Here is a 26,388-nt window from a genome sequence, read left to right as displayed (position 1 = left end):
TCTTAAACATATGCCATGTATATTGGACTTTGCTAAGTACCATGAAAGCACCAAACAAAACAAAACAAAACAAAACAAAAACCTAAGCTATGCTTCTTGTCCGCATAGAACTTGAAACTTGTACAATTTATGTATTAAAACTCCAACACCGCAGTACACAGTTGCACAAGGGTAAGAGACGTCAGTGTGAGTTTCTCATTAGAGAAAGAAATAGGACTGAAGACTCTATCCCCATACCCTAATACCCACCCTGATTGATTCCTATATCCATTCTCAAAATCATGTTAAATAGGTTCCCTGTGCAGGTGCCGGGCAAAATCAGTTCAATTCAACCAGGTCAATTCAGTTGCTCCAAATTCCTTAATACTCAGGGTTGGGATTAGGGGGCTTAGGAATCTGAGAAACAGATGCAAGAGATAAAAGTTAAAGCCAATTGGTAGAGTTACAATCAATGAGCTGCTTCCTGTTGAGATGCCAAGATGATGAAATATTTGTCCAAGTTCAATTGTAGTCTCTAGCCCATAGGATACTCCCATAAGAGGACACATGAATCACAATCCAGCATATTAAAAGCATAGGTTTGCCTCTTGCACTGTTAATGGGAATACAGACCGGTGCAGCCTCTCTGGAGAACAGTATGGAGGATTGTCAAAAATCAAAAAATAGAACTACCCTATGATCTAGCAATTGCACTAATCGGTATTTACCCAAAGGATACAAAAATGCAGATTCAAAGGGGTACATGTACCCCAATGTTTATAGCAGCATTATCAACAATAGCCAAACTATAGAGAGAGACTAAATGTCCATTGACTGACAAATAGATGAAGAAGATGTGGTATGTATGTATATATATATGTATATATACACATATATTGGATATATGTATATATAGGATACATATACACATATATAATATATACACATATATATGTATGTATACATATGTGGTGTGTGTGTGTGTATATATATATATACCACATCTTATATATAGGATATATATATACATATATAATATATATACTATATATATATACATAGTGATATTTTGATATATATGTATATCAAAATATTACTCAGCCATCAAAAAGTGATATCTTCCCATTTGTAACAATGTGGATGGAACTGAAGCATATTATGCTAAGTGAAATAAGTCAGAAAGACAAATAAATAACAGATGAACATATGGGAAGGGGGGGGGAAGGAGAGAGGGAAAAATACCATAAAAGAGTCTTAATGATAGAGAACAAACTTAGAGTTGATGGAGGGAGGTGTGGGGAGGATGGGCTAATGGGTGATGGGTATTAAAGAGGGCATTGGGTGTTGTATGTAAATGATGAATCACTGAATTTTCCCCCTGAAACCAGTATTGCACTGTATGTTAACTAGAACTTAAATTAAAATTTTAAAATAAATAAAGAGATTATCCTGGTTGATAAGAGTGAGTGAATGTAATCACAATGATCCTTTAAATGTGGAAAAAGAAGGCAGAAGAATCAGTCACATTATGATGTGAGAAACACTTGAACAGCCATCACTGGCTTGGAAGATGGAAAGGCACCATAAAACTAAAACTTGGGGACAACCTCTAGCAGTTGGAAAAAGCAAAAAATGAAAAAAAAAAACTTCTCTAGAAATATATTAAAACATCTGCAACATATTCAGTTATGTTTTAAAATCTCTGTAATGTGATACTGATGAAGGAATGGACAGATAGGCAAATTGAATAGAAAAACATTAGGTAGTCTCAAATGCACGTGCAAATTTAGCATATGATAAAGGTGACACCTCAGTTAAGTGTGGAAAAGTATAACTTTGTGATGCAGGTATGGGGTTAATTGGATATCCATAAGGGGAAAAGTAAAATTGCTGATACTAAGAGAAATCCCAAATGGGTTAGAGATCTAAATATAAGAAGTGAAACGATGGGAAAAAAAATCAATAAAATCTTCTAATATCTGTTATTAGTAGAAGCCTTTGCTAACTATGACTCAAATTCCAGATGGGGTTAATCAAAATATTGTTAGACTGATTATATATTTTTAACTCAAGAGGTGTAAAATGTTATATGAGAAAAATAATTGCAGTTATACCATGAGTAGTTAATATGCTTAAAATATAGTTTCTAAAAATAGAGAAACAGTCAATAACCCTATAGAAAAAAATAAAACAAGATATGGGCAAGTCAAAGAAAAAAAGTGCAAATGGCCCTTATTCCAATCCTACTTCCAGAAATCACTTGTAAAGACACAATTTTATGTGTATACTACCCAAAGTGATCAACACATTTAAAGCAATCTTGACTAAAACATCAATAGCAATTTTTTTACAGAACTAGAAAAAACAATCCTAAAATTTATATGGAACCATAAAAGACCCCAAATAATCAAAGCAGTCTTGAAAAAGAAAAGCAAAGCTGGAGGCATCACAATTCCAGACTTCAGGTCATATTACAAAACTGTAAACAAAACAGCGTGGTAATGATACAAAAAGGGTACATAGATCAACAGAACAGAATAGAAAATCCAGAAATAGACCCACAATTATATGGTCAATTAATCTTTGACAAAGAAGAAAGATTATCCAATGCATAAAAGACAGTTTCTTCAACAAATGGTGTTGGGAAAACTAGATAGCAGCATGCAAAAGAATGAAACTACTAACTTACACCATACACAAAAGTAAATTCAAAATGGATTAAAGACTTAAATGTGAGACCAGAAACCATAAAAATCTTAGAAAAGAGCACAGGCAGTAATTTCTCTGACACAGACCATAGCAACTTCTTTCTAGATATGTCTCCTGGGGCAAGGGAAACAAAAGGAAAAAAAAAAAAAAAACTATTGGGACTTCAAAAGCTTTTGCACAGCAAAGAAAACAATCAACAAAACTAAAAGGCAAAAAATGGAATGGGAAAGGGTATTTATAAATGCCATATCCAATAAAGGGTTAGTTTCCAAAATACATAAAGAACTTATCAAACTCAACTCCCCAAAATAAAATAATCCAATTAAAAATGAAAAGACATGAATATTTCTCCAAAAAGACATATGAAGGCTAATAGACACATGAAAAGATGCTTATCATCACTTATCATCAGGGAAATATAAATCAAAACTACAATGAGATTGAGGAGTTCTTTATAGATCCTGGATATCAACCTTTTGTCTGTACTGTCATTTGCAAATATCTTCTCTCATTCCGTGGGTTGCCTCTTTGTTTTGTTGACTGTTTCCTTTGCTGTGCAGAAGCTTTCGATTTTGATGAACTCCCAAAAGTTTATTTGCTTTTGTTTCCTTTGCCTTTGGAGACATATCTTGAAAGAAGTTGCTGTGGCTGATATCGAAGAGATAACTGTCTATGTTCTCCTCTAGGATTCTGATGGATTCCTGCCTAACTTTGAGGTCTTTTATCCATTTTGAGTTTATCTTTGTGTATGGTGTAAGAGAATGGTCGAGTTTCATTCTTCTACATATAGCTGTCCAGCTTTCCCATTTAATGAAGAAACTGTCTTTTTTCCACTGTATATTTTTTCCTGTTTTGTTGAAGATTATTTGCCCATAGAGTTGAGGGACCATATCTGGGCTCTCTACTCTGTTCCACTGGTCTATGTGTCTGTTTTTATGCCAGCACCATGCTGTCTCAAACTCAACATACACAAAACAGACAATCATATCAAAAAATGGGCAGAAGATATGGACAGACACTTCTCCAATGAAGACATACAAATGGCTATCAGACACATGAAAAAATGTTCATCATCACTAGTCATCAGGGAGTTTCAAATTAAAACCACATTGAGATATCACCTTACACCAGTTAGAATGGCCAAAATTAGCAAGACAGGAAACAACATGTGTTGGAGAGGATGTGGAGAAAGGGAAACCCTCTTCCACGGTTGGTGGGAATGCAAGTTGGTGCAGCCTCTTTGGAGAAAGTGTGGAGATTCCTCAAGAAATTAAAAATAGAGCTTCTCTATAACCCTTCCATTGCACTCCTGGGTATATAGCCCAAAGATACAGATGTTGTGAAAAGAAGGACCATCTATACCCCAATGTTTATAGCAGCAGTGGCCACGGTCACCAAATTGTAGAAAGAACCAAGATGCCCTTCAGCGGACAAATGGATAAGGAAGATGTGGTCCATATACGCTATGGAGTATTATGCCTCCATCAGAAAGGACGAATACCAAACTTTTGTAGCAACATGGACGGGACTGGAATAGATTATGCTGAGTGAAATAAGTCAAGCAGAGAGAGGCAATTATCATATGGTTTCACTTATTTGTGGAGCATAACAAATAGCATGGCGGACATGGGGAGATAGAGAGGAGAAGGGAGTTGGGGAAAATTGGAAGGGGAGGTGAACCATGAGAGAATATGGACTCTGAAAAACAATCTGAGGGGTTTGAAGTGGCGGGGTGGTGGGAGGTTGGGGGTACCAGGTGGTGGGTATTATAGAGGGCACGGGTTGCATGGAGCACTGAGTGTGGTGCAAAAACAATGAATACTGTTATGCTGAAAATAAATAAAAAATAAATTTAAAAAAAAACTACAATGAGACACTTTACACCTGCAGAATGGCTAAAATCAACAACACAAGAAACAGCAGATGTTGGTGAGGATATGGAGACAGGAAAACTGTTGCGGTGTTAGTGGGAGTGAAAACTGGTGCAGCAACTCTGGAAAACTGTATGGAAGTGCATCAAAAAGTTAAAAATAGAACTACCCAGCAATCACAGTACTCGGTATTTACCCAAAGAATACGAAAACATTAATTCAAAGGGATTCATGTACCCCTATATTTATAACAGCATTATTTATAATGTCAAGATATGGAAGCAGCCTGAGCCTGAGTGTCCATCAATTGATTAATGAATAAAGAGGATGTGATACACACACACACGCACACACACACGGGAATATTATTCAATCATAAGAAAATAATGAAATCATGCCATTTGCAACATAGATGGAGCTAGAGAGTATAATGCCAAGTGCAATATGTCAGTCAGAGAAAGACAAATGCCATATGATTTCACTCATATGAAACAAAACAAAAGCAAAGGGGGAAAAAAGAAAAAGACACAAACCAAACCACAAAAAAAGAGACAAATATAGAGAAAAAATTGGTGGTTACTAGAAGGGAGGTGGTTGGAGGGATAGGTAAAATAGAAGATGTAGAGTAAGTAGTGCATTTGTCATGATGAGCACCAGGTGATTAAAATAAATACTTAAAAAATAAAAATGATAAATTTTAAAATAAAGATACATTTTAAATATAAGAAAAGATGTATTTTAACTCTAAACTGTTGGGGAAAAAAAACAACAATAAGGTTATAAAATCCAGGGACTATAAACATGGAATATTATACAACTGTATAAAGAATAAGGAATACAGGCACCTGGGTAGTTCAGCCAGGTGAGCATCTGACTCTTGATTTCAGCTCAGGTCATGATCTCAGGGTCATGGGATCAAGCCCATGTTGGGCTACATGCTTGCACATGGAGTCTGCTTCAGATTCTCTCCCTTCTGCTCTCTATCCTCCCCATTCACATGCACACACTATCTCTCTAAAGAGAGAAAAAAAGGAAGGAAGGAATGGAGAGAGAGAGAGAAGAGCTTCATGAAAAGGCCTTTAAAAAAAGAATGAGGGATATGGTGTCATCATAATGTATGCCTTAAAATAAAAATGGCAAGATGGCAAGATGACAAAACTATATGTTGTGTGCCACAAAAACAACAACAACAACAACAACAACAAAACCACTAAGTTTGAGGTACCTGGCTGACTCAGTTGGAAGAGCCTGCAACTCTTGATCTCAGGATGATGAATTTGAGCCCCATGCTGGGTATAGAGATTATATACATTCACACAGTACATATACACACACACACAAGAAAAAAAAAACCTTAAATCTTCTTTATAAAAGAACATTAGTTTGGTTTACTGCTTACAGGCTCTGCAACTTCAGTAAATTATGTGACCCTGCTCAATCTCTCTATCCTCTGTAAAATGAGGAGGTATCAAATATTGCAGTTGTTTACCTTATATCTGTCACCACTATCCCTACTTTCTTATCAACAGAACCTCATTTTGTACTGGACACCAATATTCTGAACTTGAAATATACACCTTCCCAGAATCCTATGCAGTAGATATGGTAACCATTTGACGTTTTTCTGAACAATAAAATATAGGCAGGATAAGGGGTTGACAAAAGCTTTTGTAAAAGGGAGATATTCAATTAAAATGCCTTTTTTCAGTCTTACCCTACTTCCCTTCTTCCTACCTAGACATAGATATAAGGCTGAAAGTAGAACAGCCAACTTCTTTCCATGAGGCAATGAGCATGGAGAGAAAGGCCAATACTTTAAAAATGGTAGGAAGAAAATATTGCTCACTAATGTGGTGAGCAATACTGATATTTTGCCCAAATACACTTAGATCCTTTTATACTGAATTATTTTATTACATTTCTGTATGTACACCTCTATAACCATTGCCACCACCACCTTCTACACACTTTCAATATCCAGCACTTGCAGCTCTTTTTACAAGGATTGTCTTTATGGTACTAATGTTGCTTTGCTGTCTTGCACAAGGAGATGAAAGTTTCTGTGAGTTTGCATTCCTTCATCAACCTCACAAAGCTTTTGCAAGTCCTTGTCTTGGATCAAACTATTCTGCCAATAATTCTCCTATAGGCTTCATGCTGCTCTGCCCAAATCCCTTAGCAGTCTCTCTTGGGGATAATTCTTTAGTAAATCACATGCTTATGAATCTCTAACTCAGGGTCCACATCTGAAGAATCCAATGCAAGACAGCAGGTGAGCTAGAGTTGGGTTTTCTGTTGAGTATGGCTTAAAGCAAACTTCAACCATATAAAAGATGATAGTAACACCTGCTTCTGAGGACACTGATAAGAACTGCAGAAAGCAGTCAGTGAATGTTAGCTTTAAAAGGCAGGCAAATTTGACTTAATGTTAACTGAGAACAATTTTTCTTAGGTACAATTAGTACATAGAAAAACATAATCAAATTCCTCTACAACTTTTTTAAAGATTCATTTATTCATCTTAGAAAGAAGGAGAGAAAGTGCACAAGCATGAGTGGGAAGGCATAGGGAGAGGGAGAGAGAATTTCAAGCAGAATCCACACTTAAGTGAAGCCCACCATAGGGTTTGATCTTACAACCCTGAGATCAGGACCTAAGCTGAAACCAAGAGTCCGTTGATCAACCAAATGTGCCACCCTACTGCCCCCTTCTACAACTTTAATTGAAGTTACCCTGTAAAAGATGAAGGAGGGGAATCAGTATTAATAAGATCTGATGGGTATAGAAGTAATCCACTAAGGTCATAGGTGTTTATTTTATTGTACTTCTTTTTCTTTTTAATTTTTTTATTTTCAGCATAACAGTATTCATTGTTTTTTGCACCACACCCAGTGCTCCATGCAATCTGTGCCCTCTCCAATATCCATCACCTGGTTCCCTCAACCTCCCACCCCCCGCCCCTTCAAACCCCTCAGATTGTTTTTCAGAGTCCATAGTCTCTCATGGTTCACCTCCCCTTCCAACATATTGTACTTCTAACCTACAAGTTACATACAGTCTTTCTAAAATATGGATGTTTATAATTAAAAATTTAATATTAAAAATGAAAAGGCTTATATTTCTTCAAAAGATAATGGATAAAATTAAAGAAGTTCCAGAATAATAAAAATGGGATAACTAAAAAAATTATGTAATAATTTATTAATATTAAGTAGTTCAGAAAAATAATAGATGAATCAATGAAAACAAAAGCTGTATATCAGAAAAACAATAATAAGGTTGATAAGACTTTAGCCAGACTGATTAGAAAAACAAAAAGAAATAACACAAATTACCAATATCAGTGATAAGAGAGTTGATATTATTATAGTGTATAAAGATATTAAAATGATGAAAAGGAGAATACCATAGACAATACTTCAGTAATTTTAGTGAAAAATAGAGAAATTCCTTAAAAGGCACCAAATATGATGACTCACTCAAGAGCAGGAGGGAAGAGCAAGATGGCAGAGGAGTGGGAGACTTAAATTTCATCTGGTTCCAGGAATTCAGCAAGATAGTTATCAAACCATTCTGAATACCTACAAACTCAACAGGAGATCCAAGAAAAGAATAATAGCAATTCCATGAGCAGAAAAGTGACCATTTCTGGAAGGTAGGATGTGTGGAGAAGTGAATCCCAGGTGATATTTGGAAAGATAGACTGAAGGAGAGAGGGAGATGGCTACTGGAAGGCAATAGAGATGCAGAGCACAAAATTCAAACTTTTAGAAGTGTGCTCCACGGAGAGACATCACTCCAGTGGCTAAAGGGTTGGGGTGGGGGGAGAGTGGAATCCTCACTGGGACAGTGTGGTCTAGGCATCCTCAGGGGGACAGGAAGACCAGGGGTGTCTGAGACTGACAGAGCACCCAAATATCAAGCAAGGCAACTGGCTGAAAAGATGAAGTCAAGGGGTGTGCTCCCACCTCGGGGATACTATAAAACATGATCCATGGCACAGTCAGGACACTGCTCTTCAAGCAGGGGCCCAAAAAGCAGCATATCTGGGAAAACTCCCCTTCCTCCCCGAGGAAGAGCCACATAGGAGTGCACCACAGGGATCTGCTGGGTTTGAAACTCCAAATGGTGTCGTATACCAGAGATAGAAACACTTGGTCACAGGCCACGTGAGCACGGAGTGCTGCAAGACCAGGGAGACAGGAGTGATTGATTCCTTTTCTCTAAGGGCTCACTGAGGGCAGGAGGGCTAAGTTCTCAGCTCCTCCAGGGCCAGAGAGTGGAAAGCCACCATCTTCATTCTCATCCTCCAAAGCTATATGGAAAGCTTTCAAGGAACAAAAGCTACTGAGAACAAACCCAAGAAGATTGCTTAACCTGCCGCCTAGCAAGGACAGGGCAGTTCTACCTCAGGCAAAGACATTTAAGAATCATTGCAACAGGTCCCTCCCCCAGAATATCAGCAAGAATATCCAGCCAAGGGGCGCCTGGGTGGCTCAGTGGGTTGGGCTGCTGCCTTCGGCTCGGGTCATGATCTCAGGGTCCTGGGATTGAGCCCCGCATCGGGCTCTCTGCTCCGCAGGGAGCCTGATTCCCTCTCTCTCTCTCTCTCTCTCCCTGCCTCTCTGCCTACTTGTGATCTCTGTCTGTCAAATAAATAAATAAAATCTTTAAAAAAAATATATCCAGCCAAAACCAAATTTACCAATCAATGAGAACTGCAATATTCCAGCTCTAGGAGAATACAGCACATAGAATTCATGGCTTTCCCCCCCACAATTCTGTAGTCTTTCAACGTTAATTTTTAAAATTTTCATTTTTTTTATTTTCTATTTTTCTTAAATTTTCTCCTTTCCTCTTTTAACCAATATCTTATCAATTCCTTTTTTTAAAATGTTTAAACTAAAATATAATGTATTATTAGCTCCAGGGGCACAGGTCTATGAATCACCAGGTTTAAACTTCACAGGACTCACCATACCACATACCTTCCCCCATGTCCATAACCCAACCACCCTCTCCCTACCCCCCCTACCCACAGCAACCCTGTTTGTTTTGTGAGATTAAGAGTCTCTTATGGTTTGTCTCCCTCCCAATCCCATTTTGTTTCATTTATTCCTTTCCTACCCCCCAAACCCACCACATTGCCTCTCAACTTCCTCATATCAAGGTGATCATATGATAATTTTCTTTCTCTGATTAACTTATTTTCTCAGCATAACTTCTAGTTCCATCCATGTCAGCACAAATGGCAAGATTTCATTTCTTTTGATGGCTGCATAATATTCCATTGTATATATATACACCACATCTTTGTTATCCATTCATCTGTTGATGGACATCTAGGTTATTTCCATAGTTTGGCTATTGTGGACTTTGCTGCTATAAACATTTGGTTGCACATGCCCCTTCTGATCACTACATTTGTATCTTTAGGGTAAATACCCAGTAGTGCAATTGCTGGGTCATAGGATAGCTCTATTTTCAACTTTTTGAGGAATCTTCATGCTGTTTTCCACAGTGGTTGCACCAGCTTGCATTCCCACCAACAGTGTAAGAGGGTTCCCCTTTCTCTGCATCCTCGCCAACATCTGTAATTCCCTGACTTGTTAATTTTAGCCATTCTGACTGGTGCGAGGTGGTATCTCATTGTGGTTTTGATTTGTATTTCCCTAATGCTGAGTAATGTGGAGCACTTTTACATGTGTCTGTTGGCCATCTAGATGTCTTCTTCGCAGAAATGTCTGTTCATGTCCACTGCCTATTTCTTGATTGGATTAATTTTTCTTTGGGTATTGAGTTTGATAAGTTCTTTATAGATTTTTGATACTAGCCCTTTATCAGATATGTTGTTTACAAATATTGTCTCCCATTCTGTCAGTTGTCTTTTGGCTTTGTTGATTGTTTCCTTTGCTGTGCAAAAGCTTTTGATCTTGATTAAGTCCCAATAGTTCACGTTTGCCCTAGCTTCCCTTGCCTTTGGCAATGTTCCTAGGAAGAAGTTGCTGTGGCTGAGGTCAAAGAGGTTGCTGCCTGTGTTCTCCTCAAGGATTTTGATGGATTCCTGTCTCACATTGAGGTCTTCCATCCATTGAGTCCATTTTTGTGAGTGGTGTAAGGAAATGGTCCAGTTTCATTTTTCTGCATGTGGCTGTCCAATTTTCCCAATACCATTAGTTGAAGAGACTGCCTTTTATCCATTGGACATTCTTTCCTGCTTTGTCAAAGATTAGTTGACCATAGATCCATTTATCTATATGTCTGTTTTTGTGCCAGTACCATACTGTCTTGATGATTACAGCTTTGTAATAGAGCTTGAAGTCTTCAATTGTGATGCCAACAACTTTGGCTTTCTTTTTCAACATTCCTCTTTTTTTTTTTTTCCGAACAGGTCTTTTCTGGTTCCATATAAATTTTAGGATTATTTGTTCCATTTCTTTGAAAGAAATGGATGATATTTTCATAGGGATTGCATTAAATGTGCAGATTGCTTTAGGAAGCATAGACATTTTCACAGTATTTGTTCTTCCAATCCATGAGCATGGAACATTTTCCCATTTCTTTGTGTCTTCCTCAATTTCTTTCAAGTACTTCATAGTTCTATGAATACATATTCTTTGCCTCTTTGGTTAGGTTTATTCCTAGGATTCTTATGGTTTTGGGTGCAATTGTAAATGGGTTTGACTCCTTAATTTCTTTTTCTTCTGTCTTGTTGTTGGTGTATAGAAATGCAACTGGCTGCTGTGCATTGATTTTATATCCTGACACTTTACTGAATCCCTGTACAGGTTCTAGCAGATTTGGAGTGGAGTCTTTTGGGTTTTCCACATAAAGTATCATACTATCTGCAAAGAGTGAGCGTTTGACTTCTTTGCAGATTTGGATCCCTTTAATTTCTTTTTGTTGTCTGATTGCTTAGGCTAGGACTTCTAGTACTATGTTGAATAACAGTAATGATAATGGACATCCATTTCATGTTCCTGACCTTAGGGGAAAAGCTTTCAGTTTTTCCCCATTGAGAATGATATTCACTATGGGTTCTTCATAGATGGCTTTGATGATACTGAGGTATGTGCCCTCTATCCCTACACTTTGAAGAATTTTGATCAGGAAAGGATGCTGTACTTTGTCAAATGCTTTTTCAGAATCTATTGAGAGTATCATATCATTTTTGTTCTTTCTTTTATTAATGTATTGTATCACAATGATTAATTTGCAGATGTTGAACCAAACTTGCAGCCCAAGTATAAATCCCACTTGGTCATGGTGAATAATCCTTTAAATGTACCATTGGATCCTATTGGCTAGTATTTTGGTGAAAATTTTTGCATCCATGCTCAGGGATATTGGTCTGTAATTCTCTTTTTTGATGGGATCTTTGTCTGGTTTGGGGATCAAGGTAATGCTGGCCTCATAAAATGAGTTTGGAAGTTTTTGTTCCATTTCTATTTTTTGGAACAGTTTCAGGAGAATAGGAATTAATTCTTTAAATGTTTGGTAAAATTCTTCTGGGAAGCCATCTGACTCTGGGCTCTTATTTGTTGGGAGATTTTTGATGACTGCTTCAATCTCCTTACTGGCTATGGGTCTGTTCAGTTTTTCTATTTCTTCCTGGTTCAGTTTTGCTGGTTTATATGTCTCTAGGAATGCATCCATTTCTTCCATATTGTCAAATTTGCTGGTGTATAGTTACTCATAATATGTTCTTATAATTGTTTGTATTTCTTTGGTGCTGGTTGTGATCTCTCCTCTTTCATTCATTATTATATTTATTTGGATCCTTTCTCTTTTCTTTTTCATAAGTCTGGCCAGGGGCTTATCAATCTTATTAATTCTTTCAAAGAACCAGTTCCTAGTTTTGTTGATTTGTTCTACTGTTTTTGTTTTTTGGTTTTGTTGTTCTTTCTTCAGCTCCTTTAGGTGTAGGGTTAGGTTGTATATTTGAGACCTTTCTTGTTTCTTGAGAAAGGCTTGTATCGCTATATACTTTCCTCTCAGGACTGCCTTTGCGGTGTCCCACAGATTTTGAGCAGTTTTGTTTTCATTTTATTTGTTTCCATGATTTTTTTAATTAAATTTATTTATTTTCAGCGTAACAATATTCATTGTTTTTGCACCATACCCAGTGCTCCATGAAATCCGTGCCCTCTATAATACCCACCACCTGGTACCCCAACCTCCCACACCCCCAATTCGAACCCCTCAGATTGTTTTTCAGAGTCCATAGTCTCTCGTGGTTCACCTCCCCTTCCAATTTCCCCCAACTCCCTTCTCCTCTCTAACTCCCCATGTCCTCCATGCAATTTGTTATGCTCCACAAATAAGTGAAGCAGAGAGAGTCAATTATAATATGGTTTCACTTATTTGTTTCCATGAATTTTTAAAAATTCTTTAATTTCCTGGTTGACCCATTCATTCTTTAGTAGGATGCTGTTTAGCCTCTGTGTATTTGGGTTCTTTCCAAATTTCGTCTTGTAATTGAATTCTAGCTTCAGAGCATTGTGGTCTGAAAATATGCAAGGAATGATCCCAATCATTTGGTACCAGTCGAAACCTGATTTGTGACCTGGGATGTGATCTATTCTGGAGAATGTTCCATGTGCACATAGAGAAGAATGTATATCCTGTTGCTTTGTGATGGAATCCTCTGAATATATCTGTGATATCCATCTGGCCCAGTGTGTCATTTAAAGCCTTTAACTCCTTGTTGATCTTTTGCTTGGATGATCTGTCCCTTTCAGTGAGGGGGATTGTTAAAGTCCCCTAGTATTATTGCATTATTGTTGATGTGTTTCTCTGATTTTGTTATTAACTGGTTTATATAGTTGGCTGCTCCCATGTTAGGGGCATAGATATTTAAAATTGCTACATCTTCTTGTTGGACAGACCCTTTCAGTATGATATACTGTCCTTCTTCATCTCTTATTACAGCCTTTGGCTTAAAATCTAATTTATCTAATATAAGGATTGCCACCCCAGCTTTCTTTTGATGTCCATTAGCATCGTAAATTTTTTTCCATCCCCTTACTTTAAATATGGAAGTGTCTTTGGGTCTAAAATGAGTTTCTTGTAGACAGCATATTGATGGGTTTTATTTTTTTTATCCATTCTGATACCCTGTGTCTTTTGATTGGGGTATTGAGCCCATTTACAGGGTAACTATTGAGAGATATGAACTTAGTGTCATTGTATTGCCTGTAAGGTGACTATTACTGTATATTGTCTCTGTTCCTTTCTGGTCTACACTTTTAGGCTCTCTTTTTGCTTAGAGGACCCCTTTCAGTATTTCCTGGAGAGCTGATTTGGTGTTTGAAAATTCTTTTAGTTTTTGTTTGTCCTGGAAGCTTTTTATCTCTCCTTCTATTTTCAATGATAGCCTAGCTGGGTCTAGTATTCTTGGATGCATACTTTTTTCATTTAGTGCTCTGAATATATCATGCCAGTTCTTTCTGGCTTGCCAGGTCTCTGTGGATAAGCCTGCTGCCAATCTAATATTCTTACCATTGTATGTCACAAATTTCTAGTCCTGGTCTCCTTTAAGATTTTCTCTTTGTCACTAAGACATGTAAGTTTTACTATTAGATGATATGGTGTGGACCTATTCTTATTGATTTTGAGGGCAGTTCTCTGCACCTCCTGGATTTTGATGCTTGTTCCTTTTTCCATATTAGGGAAATTCTCTACAATAACTTACTCCAATATACCTTCTGTTCCCCTCTCCCTTCTTCTGGAATCCCAATTATTCTAATGTTGTTTCTTCTTATGGTATCACCTATCTCTCGAATTCTCCCCTCATAATCCAGTAATTGTTTGTCTCTTATTTGCTCAGCTTCTTTATTCTCTGTCATTTGGTCTTCTATATCACTCATTCTCTCTTCTGCTTCATTTATCCTGGCAGCAAGAGCCTCCATTTTTTATTGCACCTCATTAATAGCTTTTTTTATTTCAGCTTGGTTAGATTTTATTTCTTTTATTTCTACAGAAAGGGCTTTTATTTCTCCAGACACCTTTTCTCTAATATCTCCCATGCCTTTTTTTAGTCCAGCTAGCACCTTGAGAACCGTCATTCTGAACTCTAGATCTGACATATTACCAATGTCTGTGTTGATTAATTCCCTAGACTTTGGTACTGCCTCTTGTTCCTTTTTTTGTGATGAGTTTTTCCACCTTGTCATTTTATCCAGATAAGAATATATCAAAGAGAAAATACAATACTAAAAGGGGGAAAAAGAGCCCAGAAAAATGTGATTTAACTAAATCAGAGGAGATCCCAAATCATGTGGGGAAGAAAGAGAGTAAAAAGAAGTTCAAAAAATTTTTAAAAGAAAATAGGGGGGACAAGATGGCGGGGAAGTAGGAGAAGGCACCTTTTAAACCTGTACCCTAAAGTGAGCTGATTACCAAACAAAGAACTCTGATCACCCATGAAATCAGCCTGAGGTCAGAATTATACATGTCTGTATCTCTACAGGGGCAGAAGACACCAGTGGGCAGGTAAAGCAGAGTGGAAATGGCGGACTGATATCAGAAGATAAACAAAAGGGGAAGGGAGCCACCAGAGGCAACCGGTTGGAAAGTAATACCCCTAATAGGAGCAAGAGTGCCCTGTGTCTGGGGAACAGCATTAACTTGGAGACTGGTTGAAAGCACTTCAAAAGAGCAAAGGATCACTGGGGGGAAATTGTGGAAATCGGGGTGGCTAGGGACAGGGGCTTAAGTCCCCGGTCCCAGGACAGCCTCCCCTAGTGCTGAGCCAGAGAGAGTGTGGTGGAGAAACCAGGTCTTGGTCCCTAAGCTGCCAGCGCGCCCGAGAACACATGGGGTCCAGCTCCTGTGAGGGGCTGGAAGCCTCACCAGAGGACAGAACATGCAAGCCCTGCTATACAGCCTGAGATGCGCGTGCCCCTCATTCTCCCCTGAAAGAGGTACGCAAAGGCCCAGCCTGGTGCTTTCAGACCTGCGCCCCATTCTCAGGGCATGAAACACGCATGCGACCCACAGCCTCCCCTGAAAGAGATGCGCACAAGCCGGGCGCTCTTATACCCAGAAAGACCAGGCACTCCCAGCCTGGGCCAGCGGGAAAATCTCAGTGTGCAATCACTGCTTGGAACCTCTCTGGCAGTCTGGAGCTGCCCATACAGCCACTGCTGCCGTGGTTTTGGATACAAGCAAAAGATCCTGCGTCCCCAGGGGCCACGACTTGGAACCTGCTCTGCCAGGGGCCAAGGGGGAACTTATATGGGTTATGCAGCCAGACTGAGGCTTCTCTCTGAGAGGGAGGTAGGAAGCAGTTTGTTTTCCTCTAAAACTACAAAAACCATCAAAAGTGGTCAAGGTGAGAGAAAAAAACAAACAAACAAACATAAAAACCGCCAGAGAACAGAAGCCTGAAAAAACCGGTTTCTTCAGAGCCCACCCCCTTGAAGGGGGGTGGGGGAACTTAACTCAGGGAACATCATTGACTGAAAACCCACGTGGCAGGCCCCTCCCCCAGAAAACCAACCAAGAAAGGAAAAAAAAAAGACTACAAGAGAACAACCACCACTACTTCTTCATGGGACAACTTTTATTTTTAACTCATTCCCACTATTCTGGTTTATTTTTTTTCTTATATAGATAATTTTTTAACCTATTTACCACCACAGTGAGATGTCCAGCACATCAAATTCCATAATAACCTTCTTTTTTTTTTTTTTTTTTTTTTTTTTTCTTTTCCTTCATTTTTTTTTTTTTTTATTTTTTATAAACATATATTTTTATCCCCAGGGGTACAGGTCTGTGAATCACCAGGTTTACACACTTCACAGCACTCACCAAAGCACATACCCTCCCCAATATCCATAACCCTACCCCCCTTCTCCAAGCCCCCTCCCCCTAGCAACCCTCAGTTTGTTTTGTGGGATTAAGAGTCACTTATGATTTGTGAATTTCTTTTTTTAATTTTAGTTTAGTTTAGTATAGTTTATTCCTTTTTATTTTTATTTTCTAATATTCATATAGAGTTAAACTTCAAAGTAATCCCCTTTCCCCAATCAATACTACCCCTATAGGTAAACCAATTTTTAATCCCCCTTTATCTTAGGAAAGTTGAGTCATTTAACAAAGATATCAAGATACACCCAGGAAGAATCAAAACAATCTTCCTTGCCCACACTGAGAATTTATAACCACTCTCCCATCTTTTTCTTCCACCACTGTTTCTGTGTTTTAGTGTTTGTCCTGAGTATATATATCTTACACTTGGGGTTCTTTTTGACGAGGTTCTTCCTTTATTTCCATATATATTTTTTTCTCTTGTCATATACTTTTATCAATCTTTGTGCTGTCTGTTTTTGTGTGTATACTTCATAAATCTTACCTTGGGGCACATTTGGGCTGAACCTTCTCTTTCATCTTCCCTTTCTTTCTGATCTCTCTCTCTCATTTTCATTTTTTTTTCTTGTCTTTTGTTTCTTTTGTAGGGGTGGGGAATCCTGATTACTCAGAAGTGTTCCAAGGTGCACCATGGTCGATACATCCAGCTACATCTGTTCAGTCATCTCTCACCAAAATGACTAGGAGGAGAAATGCCCAACAGAAGGAAAAATACAGAGGAGGGACCTTCAGCAACAGAGCTTACAGCTATCAACACAGACAATATGTTGGAAAGAGAATTCAGGCTAACAATTATCCACGCAATAGCTAGGTTGGAGAAAGCCATGGATGACCAAATGGAATTGATTAGGGCTGAGCTGAAAGCGGCCAGAGAGGATGTTCAAAATGTTAGGGCAGAGTTAAAAGCTACCATGGCTCAGGTTCACAATGCTCTCAATGAGTTCCAATCTAATCTAAATTCTCTCAAAGCTAGGGTAACTGAGACAGAAAATAGAATTAGTGATCTGGAGGAAAAAAAGATAGAGAGAAAGGATCAGGAGGAAACCTGATTACAAAAACAGAATCAGGGAAATAAATGAGGCCATGAAATGTTCCAATGTCAGAATTTTTGGAATCCCTGAAGAAGAGGAGAAAGAAAGAAGTCTAGAAGATATAGTGGAACAAGTTCATGAAATTTTTCCCAATCTTGTGAATGGAACCAGTGTTCATGTACTAGAGGCTGAAAGGTATCCACCCAAAATTCTACATTCCAAAAAAACACCAAGGCACCTGATAGCCAAATTGAGGAATCATAATTGTAGGTATAATCTCTTGAAAGCCGCTAGGACAAAGAGGCTCTTTACCTACAGAGGAAAGACAATCAGAATAACGTCAGACTTGTCCACATAGACCTGGCAAGCCAGAAAGGGCTGGCAAGATATATTCAGGGCATTAAATGAGAAGAACATGCTACCAAGAATACTTTATCCAGGAAGACTAACATTCAAAATGATGGAGAGATAAAGAGTTTCCATGACCGGCAGGCTTAAAAGACTATGCAACCACCAAGCCCACACTGCAGGAAATATTAAGGGGGGTTCTATAAAAGAGGAAAAATACTAAGAATAGCATTGAACAGAAATAAAGAGACAATCTACAGAAAGAAAAGGCTTTAAAGGTAACACGATGTCAATAAAAACGTATCTATCAATAATCACTCTCAATGTGAATGGCCTAAATGCTCCCATAAAATGAAACAGGGTTGCAGATTGGATAAAACAACAGGACCCATCCATATGTTGTCTACAAGAGACCCATTTTGAACCTAAAGATACACTGAGACTGAAAGTAAGGGGATAGAGAAGCATCTTTCATGCCAATGGACCTCAAAAGAAGACTGGGGTAGCAATTCTCATATCAGATAAATTAGATTTTAAACTAAAGACTGTAGTCAGAGATACAGAAGGACACTCCATAATTCTTAAAGGGACTATCCACCAAGATGATCTAACAATTGTAAATATCTATGCCCCCAGGATGGGAGCAGCCAATTACATAAGAAAACTGTTAATCAAGATAAAGAGTCATATTGATATGAATACATTAACAGTAGGAGATCTTAACACATATCTCTCAGAAATAGACAGATCATCAAAGCAGAAAATCAATAAAGAAACAAGAGCATTGAATGACACATTGGAGCAGATGGACCTCATAGATTTATACAGAACATCCCACCCTAAAAGAACAGAATACTCATTCTTCTCGAGTGCACATGGAACCTTCTCCAGAATAGACCACATACTGGGTTACAAATCAGGACTCAACCGATACCAAAAGACTGAGAATATTCCCTGCATATTCTCAGATCACAATACTTTGAAAATGGAGCTCAATCACAAGGAAAAGTTTGAAAGGAACTCAAACACCTGGAAGCTAAAGACCACCTTGCTTAAGAATGCTTGGATCAACCAGGAGATCAAAGAAGAACTGAAACAATTCATGTAAACCAATGAGAATGAAGACCCTTCAGTCCAAACTCTATGGGATACAGCAAAGGTTGTCCTAAGGGGGAAATACATAGCCATCCAAGCCTCCCTCCAAAAAATTGAAAATTCCAGAACACAGCAGCTGTCTCTACACCTAAAAGAACTGGAGAATCAACAACAAATCAAACCAACTCCACACATAAGAAGGGAAATAATCAAGATTAGAGCTGAGATCAATGGGGTAGAAACAAGAGATACAGTAGGACATATCAATGAAACTAGAAGCTGGTTTTTTGAAAGAATAAGATCGATAAACCATTGGCCACACTAATCCAAAAGAAAAGAGAGAAAACCCAAATTCATAAAATTATGAATGAAAAGGGAGAGATAACAACTAACACCAAGGAAGTCGAAGCAATCATCAGAAGTTATTATCAACAGTTATATGCCAATAAGCTAAGCAACCTAGATGAAATGGATGCATTCCTGGAAAACTATAACCTCCCAAAATTGAACTAGGAAGAAATTGACAACCTGAATAGACTGATATCTAGTAACGAGATTGAAGCAGTGATCAAAAAACTCCCAAAAAACAAGAGCCCAGGACCTGACGGATTCCCTGGGGAATTCTACCAAACTTTCAAAGAAGAAATAACACCTATTCTCCTGAAGCTGTTTCAAAAAATTGAAGCAGAAGGAAAACTTCCTGACTCTTTCTAGGAAGCCAGCATTACCCTGATCCCCAAACCAGGCAAAGACCCTACCAAAAAGGAGAATTTCAGACCAATATCACTGATCAATATGGATGCTAAGATTCTCAACAAGCTCCTAGCCAACAGGATCCAACAGCACATTAAAAAGATTATCCACCATGACCAGGTGGGATTCATCCCTGGGCTACACGGATGGTTCAACATTCTTAAATAAATCAGTGTGATAGAACAAATTAATATGAGAAGAGAGAAGAACCACATGGTCCTCTCAATCGATGCAGAAAAAGCATTTGACAAAATCCAGCATCTCTTCCTGATTAAAATGCTTCAAAGTATAGGGATAGAGGGAACATTCCTGAACGTCATAAAATCTATCTATGAAAGACTCACAGCAAATATCATCCTCAATGGGAAAAAGCTTGCAGCCTTCCCATTGAGATCAGGAATACGACAAGGATGCCCACTCTCCCCACTCTTATGCAACATAGTATTAGAAGTCCTAGCAACAGCAATCAGACAACAAAAAGAAATAAAAGATATCCAAATTGGCAATGAAGAAGTCAAACTCTCTCTCTCTTCGCAGATGACGTGATTCTTTATATGGAAAACCCAAAAGACTCTTCCCCGAAACTACCAAAACTCATACAGCAATTCAGCAACGTGGCGGGATACAAAGTTAATGTACAGAAATCAGTGGCGTTCTTATACACTAACAATGAAAATACAGAAAGGGAAATTAGAGAATCAATTCCAAGAACCATAAGATACCTGGAAATAAACCTAATCAAAGAGGTAAAGGATCTGTACTCTAGGAACTACAGAACACTCATGAAAGAAATTGAAGAAGACACAAAAAGATGGAAGACCATTCCATGCTCTTGGATTGGAAGAATAAACATTGTTAAAATGTCTATACTACCTAGAGCAATCTATACTTTTAATGCTATTCCGATCAAAATTCCACCGGTATTCTTCAAAGAGCTGGAGCAAATAATCCAAAAATTTGTATGGAATCAGAAGAGACCCCGAATCACTAAAGAAATGTTGAAACACAAAAATAAAGCTGGGAGCATCACGTTACCTGATTTCAAGCTTTATTACAAAGCTGTGATCACCAAGACAGGATGGTACTGGCATAAACAGACACATAGACCAGTGGAACAGAGTAAAGAGCCCAGATATGGACCCTCAACTCTATGGTCAATTAATCTTCGACAAAACAGAAAAAAATATACATTGGAAAAAAGACAGTCTCTTCAATAAATGGTGCTGGGAAAACTGGACAGCTATAAGTAGAAAAATGAAACTCTACCGTTCTCTTACACAGTACACAAAGATAAACTCAAAATGGATAAAAGACCTCAATGTGAGACAGGAATCCATCAGAACCTTAGAGGAGAACATAGGCAGTAATCCCTTTGATATCAGCCACAGCAACTTCTTTCAAGATATGTTTCCAAAGGCAAAGGAAACAAAAGTGAAAATAAACTTTTGGGACTTCATCAAAATCAAAAGCTTCTGCACAGCAAAGGAAACAATCAACAAAACAAAGAGGCAAATGACAGTACAGACAAAAGGTTGATATCCAGGATCTATAATGAACTACTCAAACTCAACACACATGAAACAGGCAAACATATCAAAGGATGGGAAGGAGATATGAACAAACACTTTTCAAATGAAGACATACAAATGGCTATCAGACACATGAAAAATGTTCATCATCACTAGCCCTCAGGGAGATTCAAATTAAAACAACATTGAGATATCACATTACACCAGTTAGAATGGCCAAAATTAGCAAAACAGGAAACAACATGTGTTGGAGAGGATGTGGAGTAAGGGGAACCCTCTTCCACGGTTGGTGGGAATGCAAGTTGGTGCAGCCTCTTTGGAGAACAGTGTGGAGATTCCTCAAGAAATTAAAAAATAGAACTTCCCTATGACCCTGCAATTGCACTCCTGGGTATATACCCCAAAGATACAGATGTCATGAAAAGAAGGGCCATCTGTACCCCAATGTTTATTGCAGCAACGGCCATGGTCACCAAATTGTGGAAAGAACCAAGATGCCCTTCAACGGACAAATGGATAAGCAAGATGTGGTCCATATACACTATGGAGTATTATGGCTCCATCAGAAAGGATGAATACCCAACTTTTGTAGCAACATGGATGGGACTGGAAGAGATTATGCTGAGTGAAATAAGTCAAGCCGAGAGAATCAATTATCATATGGTTTCACTTATTTGTGGAGCATAACAAATAGCATGGAGGACATGGGGAGTTAGAGAGGAGAAGGGAGTTGGGGAAAATTGGAAGGGGAGGTGAACCATGAGAGAATATGGACTCTGAAAATCAATCTGAGGGTATTGAAGGGGCAGGGGGTGGGAGGTTGGGGTACCAGGTGGTGGGTATTAGAGAGGGCACGGATTGCATGGAGCCTTGGGTGTGGTTCAAAAATAATGAATACTGTTATGCTGAAAATAAAAAATAAATTAAAAAAAAGAAAGTTAAAAAATTGATAATACCCTGGCCAGGCTTAACAAAAGGAAAAGAGAAAGGACCCAAGTTAATCATTAGTGAAAGAGGAGCGATCACAACCAACACCAAAGAAATACAAACAATTAGTAAAAAAAATTATCATGGGTAACTTTATGCCAGAAAATTAGACAATATGGAGGAAATGGATGCATTCCTAGGGATGTATAAACTACCAAAACTGAATGAGGAAGAAATAGAAAACCTGAACAGACCCATAACCAACAAGGAAATTGAAATAGTCATCAAAAAATCTCCCAACAAATAAGAGCCCAGGTACAGATGTCTTCCCAGAGGAATTCTACCAAACATTTAAAGAAGAATTAATACCTATTTTCCTGAAACTGTTCCAAAAAATAGAAATGGAAGAGTAACTTCCAAACTCATTTTATGAGTCCAGCATTACCTTGATCCCAAAACCAAATATCCCATCAAAAAAGAGAATTACAGACTAATATCCTTGAGGAGCACAGATACAAAAATTTTCACCAAAATACTAGCCAATAGGATCCAATGGTACATTAAAAGGATTATTCACCATGACCAAGTGTGACTTATTCCTGGGCTGCAATGATAGTTCAATATCTGCAAATCAATCAATGTGAAACACTACAATAATTAACATAAAAGCTGTCTATGAAAAACCCACAGCGAATATCATTCTCAATGGGGAAAAACAGAGCTTTTCCCTAAGGTCAGGAATACTGCAGGGATGTTCACTATTATCACTGTTATTCAACATAGTACTCGAAGTCCTAGCTTCACCAACCAGACAACAAAAACACATACAAGGAATCCAAATCAGCAAAGAAAAAGTCAAACTATCACTCTATGCAGATGATATGATACTTTATGTGGAAAACCCAAAAGACCCCACCACAAAACTGCTAGACCTCATACAGGAATTCTCTAAAGTGTCAGGATATAAAATCAATGCATAGAAATTAGTTGCATTTCTATACACCAACAACAAGACAGAAGAAAGAGAAATTAAGGAGTTGATCCCATTTATGATTGCAGCCAAAAGCATATGATACCTAGGAATAAATCGAACCAAAGAGACAAAGAATCTGTACTCAGAAAACTATCAAATACTCATGAGAGAAATTGAGGAAGACACAAAGAAATGGAAAAACATTCCATATTCATGTGTTTGAAGAATAGATACTGTTAAAATGTCTATGCTACTTAGAGAAATCTACACATTCCATGCAATCTCTGTCAAAATACCATCAACTTTTTTCAAAGAAATGGAACAAATAGTCCTAAATTTTTTATGGAAACAGAAAAGATGCTGAATAGTCAAATGAATGATGAATAAGAAAACCAAAGCTGGTGACATCACAATTCCTGACTTCAAGCTCTATTATAAAGTTGTAATCATCAAGTAAGTATGGTACTGGCACAAAAATAGACACATAGATCACTGGAGCAGAATAGAAAGCCAAAATGGACGCTCATCTCTATGGTCAACTAATCTTTGACAAAGCAGTAAAGAATGTCCAATGGAAAAAAGACAACTTCTTCAACAAATGGTGTTGGGAGTATTGGACAGCCACATGCAGAAAAATGAAACTGGACCATTTCCTTATACCACAAACAAAAAGATACTCAAATGCATGAAAGACTTCAATATAAGACAAGAATTCATCAAAATCCTTGAGAACACAGGCAGCAACCTCTTCGGCCTCAGCCACAGCAAGTTCTTCTTAGAAACATTGTCAAAGCCAAGGGAAGCAAGAGCAAAAATGAACTATTGGGACTTCATCAAGATAAAAAGCTTTCACGCAACAAAGGAAACAGTCAACAAAACCAAAAGACAACTTATAGAATGGGAGAAGATACTTACAAATGACATATCAGATACAGGGCTGTATCCAAAATCTATAAAGAACTTAACAACTCAATACCCATAGAACAAATAATCCAATCAAGAAATAAGCAGAAGACATCCAAATAGCCAACAGACACATGAAAAAGTGCTCAACATCACTCAGCATCAGGGAAATCCAAATCAAAACCACAATGAGATACCATCTCACAGCCTTGCTGCTCACTCCAGTTCCAGCCCTCAAGCCAGAAATAGCAAATCTATAGAAACACAAAGTAGATTAGTGGTTGCCTGGAGCTAAGGGTAGATGCAGGTTTTTTTAAGGTGGTGAATATTAGCTAAAGTTGGATTATGGTTTACAACTCTGTAAATCAAAATTTACTCAAAATGATGAATTTTAAGGTATGTAATTTACCTCAATAAACCTAATTTTTATTTTGTTAAAGATTTTATTTATTTGACAGAGACAGCGAGAGAGGGAACACAAGCAGGGGAAGTGGGAGAAGGAGAAGCAGGCTTCACACCGAGCAGGGAGCTTGATGCGGTGCTCCATCCCAGGATGCTAAGACCATGACCTGAGCCGAAGGCAGACCCTTAATGACTGAGCCACCCAGGAGCCCAATAAAGCTAGTTTATAATAATTAGCCCAATAAGCTAATTTTAAAAAAGATTTTTACAGTAAGTAAACATACATTATATGATCTTACCACTTCACTCCTAGGTATTTACTCAAAAGAAATAAAATTACATCTTTCTTATCCATTCATCCGTTGAAGGGCATCTTGGTTCTTTCCATAGTTTGGCGACCATGGCCATTGCTGCTGTAAACATTGGGGTACAGATTTCCCTTATACACTATAGAGTATTATCCCTCCATCAGAAAGGAGAATACCCAACTTTTGTAGCAACATGGATGATACTGGAAGAGATTATGCTGAGCGAAATAAGTCAAGCATAGAGAGTCAATTATCATATGGTTTCACTTATTTGTGGAGTATAACAAATAACATGAAGGACATAGGGAGATGGAGAGGAGAAAGGAGTTGAGGGAAATTGGAAGGGGAGGTGAATCATGAGAGACTATGGACTCTGAAAGATAACCTGAGGGTTTTGAAAGGGTGGGGGGTAGGAGGTTGGGGGATCCAGGTGGTGGGTATTAAGGAGGGCACATATTGCATAGAGCACTGGGTGTGGTGCAAAAACAATGAATTCTGTTACACTGAAAAGAAATTAAATAAATAAATAAATAAAATCATATCTCCATACAAAGACATGAATGCTCATATCTGTTTTGTTTACAATAGTCAAAAACTGGAACCCATATATCCATCCAGTGAATGGATAAATAAACTACAGTGTATCTATACAATAAAATTAGTCCTCACCCATAAAATGGAACAAACTACTGAGATTCCCTGAAACATGGATAGCTCTCAAAATAATTAAGTTGAGTGAAAGAGCTGGATTAAAAAGAAAAGAGTGCATAGTAAATGATTCTATTTATAAAAACTTTAGAATATGCAAGCTAATCTATAGTATAGCACATTCATGGTTGTTTGAGGATGGACATGCATGTGAGTGGAAAAGGAAGGAATAATAACACTAAGATAAAAAGAAACTTCTGGACATGATTGATACTCTTATTACCTTGATTGTGCTGTGATGGTGTCTCAGGAACACTCATATTTCAAAACTTATCAAATTGTCCATCTTAAATTATGTTAATAGATATTAAGCATCACTAAAACTGTCAGAATGTTTAAAGATATTTAATAGTCCTACAGTATGAGTAATTAATAACTGTGTTTTTGAAATATTTTCTCTTATTTAGTTTCTTATTGCATTGTCCTTTTATTTACCACTAACTACTTAAAATATGTGATTAACTGAGTAATAAAAATTATAATAAAGAAGCAACCCACCAAATGATGTTGCATGCTGAAATGAAAAACAAAACAGTTTTTCAGTTACCAGACCCAGGTTGGAAAATCATGGTCTTAGATTCACTAGCAAGTTAATTTTTAAATTTAAATTCAATTAAGTAACATATAATATATTATTGGTTTCTGAGGTAGAGGTCAATGATTCATCAGTCTTATATAATACCCAGTGCGCATTACATCGCATCATGTACCCTTCTCTTTTTTTTTTAATTTATTTTTTATTTTCAGCATAATAGTATTCATTATTTTTGCACCACACCCAGTGCTCCATGCAATCCGTGCCCTCTATAATACCCACCACTTGGTACCCCGACCTCCCACCCCCCGCAATTCAAAACCCTCAGAATGTTTTTCAGAGTCCATATTCTCTCATCGTTCACCTCCCCTTCCAAACTCCCCCAACTCCCTTCTCCTCTCTAACTCCCCATGTCCTCCATGCTATTTGTTATGCTCCACAAA

The 26,388-nt window shown here is 37.9% G+C and overlaps 1 protein-coding gene across 1 annotated transcript in view; it reads left to right on the top strand.

The window, feature by feature from the left end:
* Positions 1-17,437, top strand: part of IL33 (interleukin 33) — a 67,098-nt gene extending 49,661 nt beyond the window's left edge. The window contains exon 8 of the mRNA XM_045069834.1: positions 17,021-17,437. Coding sequence (XP_044925769.1) covers positions 17,021-17,113 — 93 coding nt within the window. The 3' untranslated portion in view covers positions 17,114-17,437. The remainder of the gene's footprint in view (positions 1-17,020) is intronic.
* The last annotated feature ends 8,951 nt before the right edge of the window (positions 17,438-26,388 follow it).

This window comes from Mustela putorius, unplaced genomic scaffold (genome assembly GCF_011764305.1).
Source record: "Mustela putorius furo isolate JIRA1106 unplaced genomic scaffold, ASM1176430v1.1 tig00003944_pilon_pilon_pilon, whole genome shotgun sequence".
Taxonomy (NCBI): Eukaryota; Metazoa; Chordata; class Mammalia; order Carnivora; family Mustelidae; genus Mustela; species Mustela putorius.
Note: the sequence above shows the minus strand (reverse complement) of the source record. Positions and strands in the feature narration are given on the sequence as shown.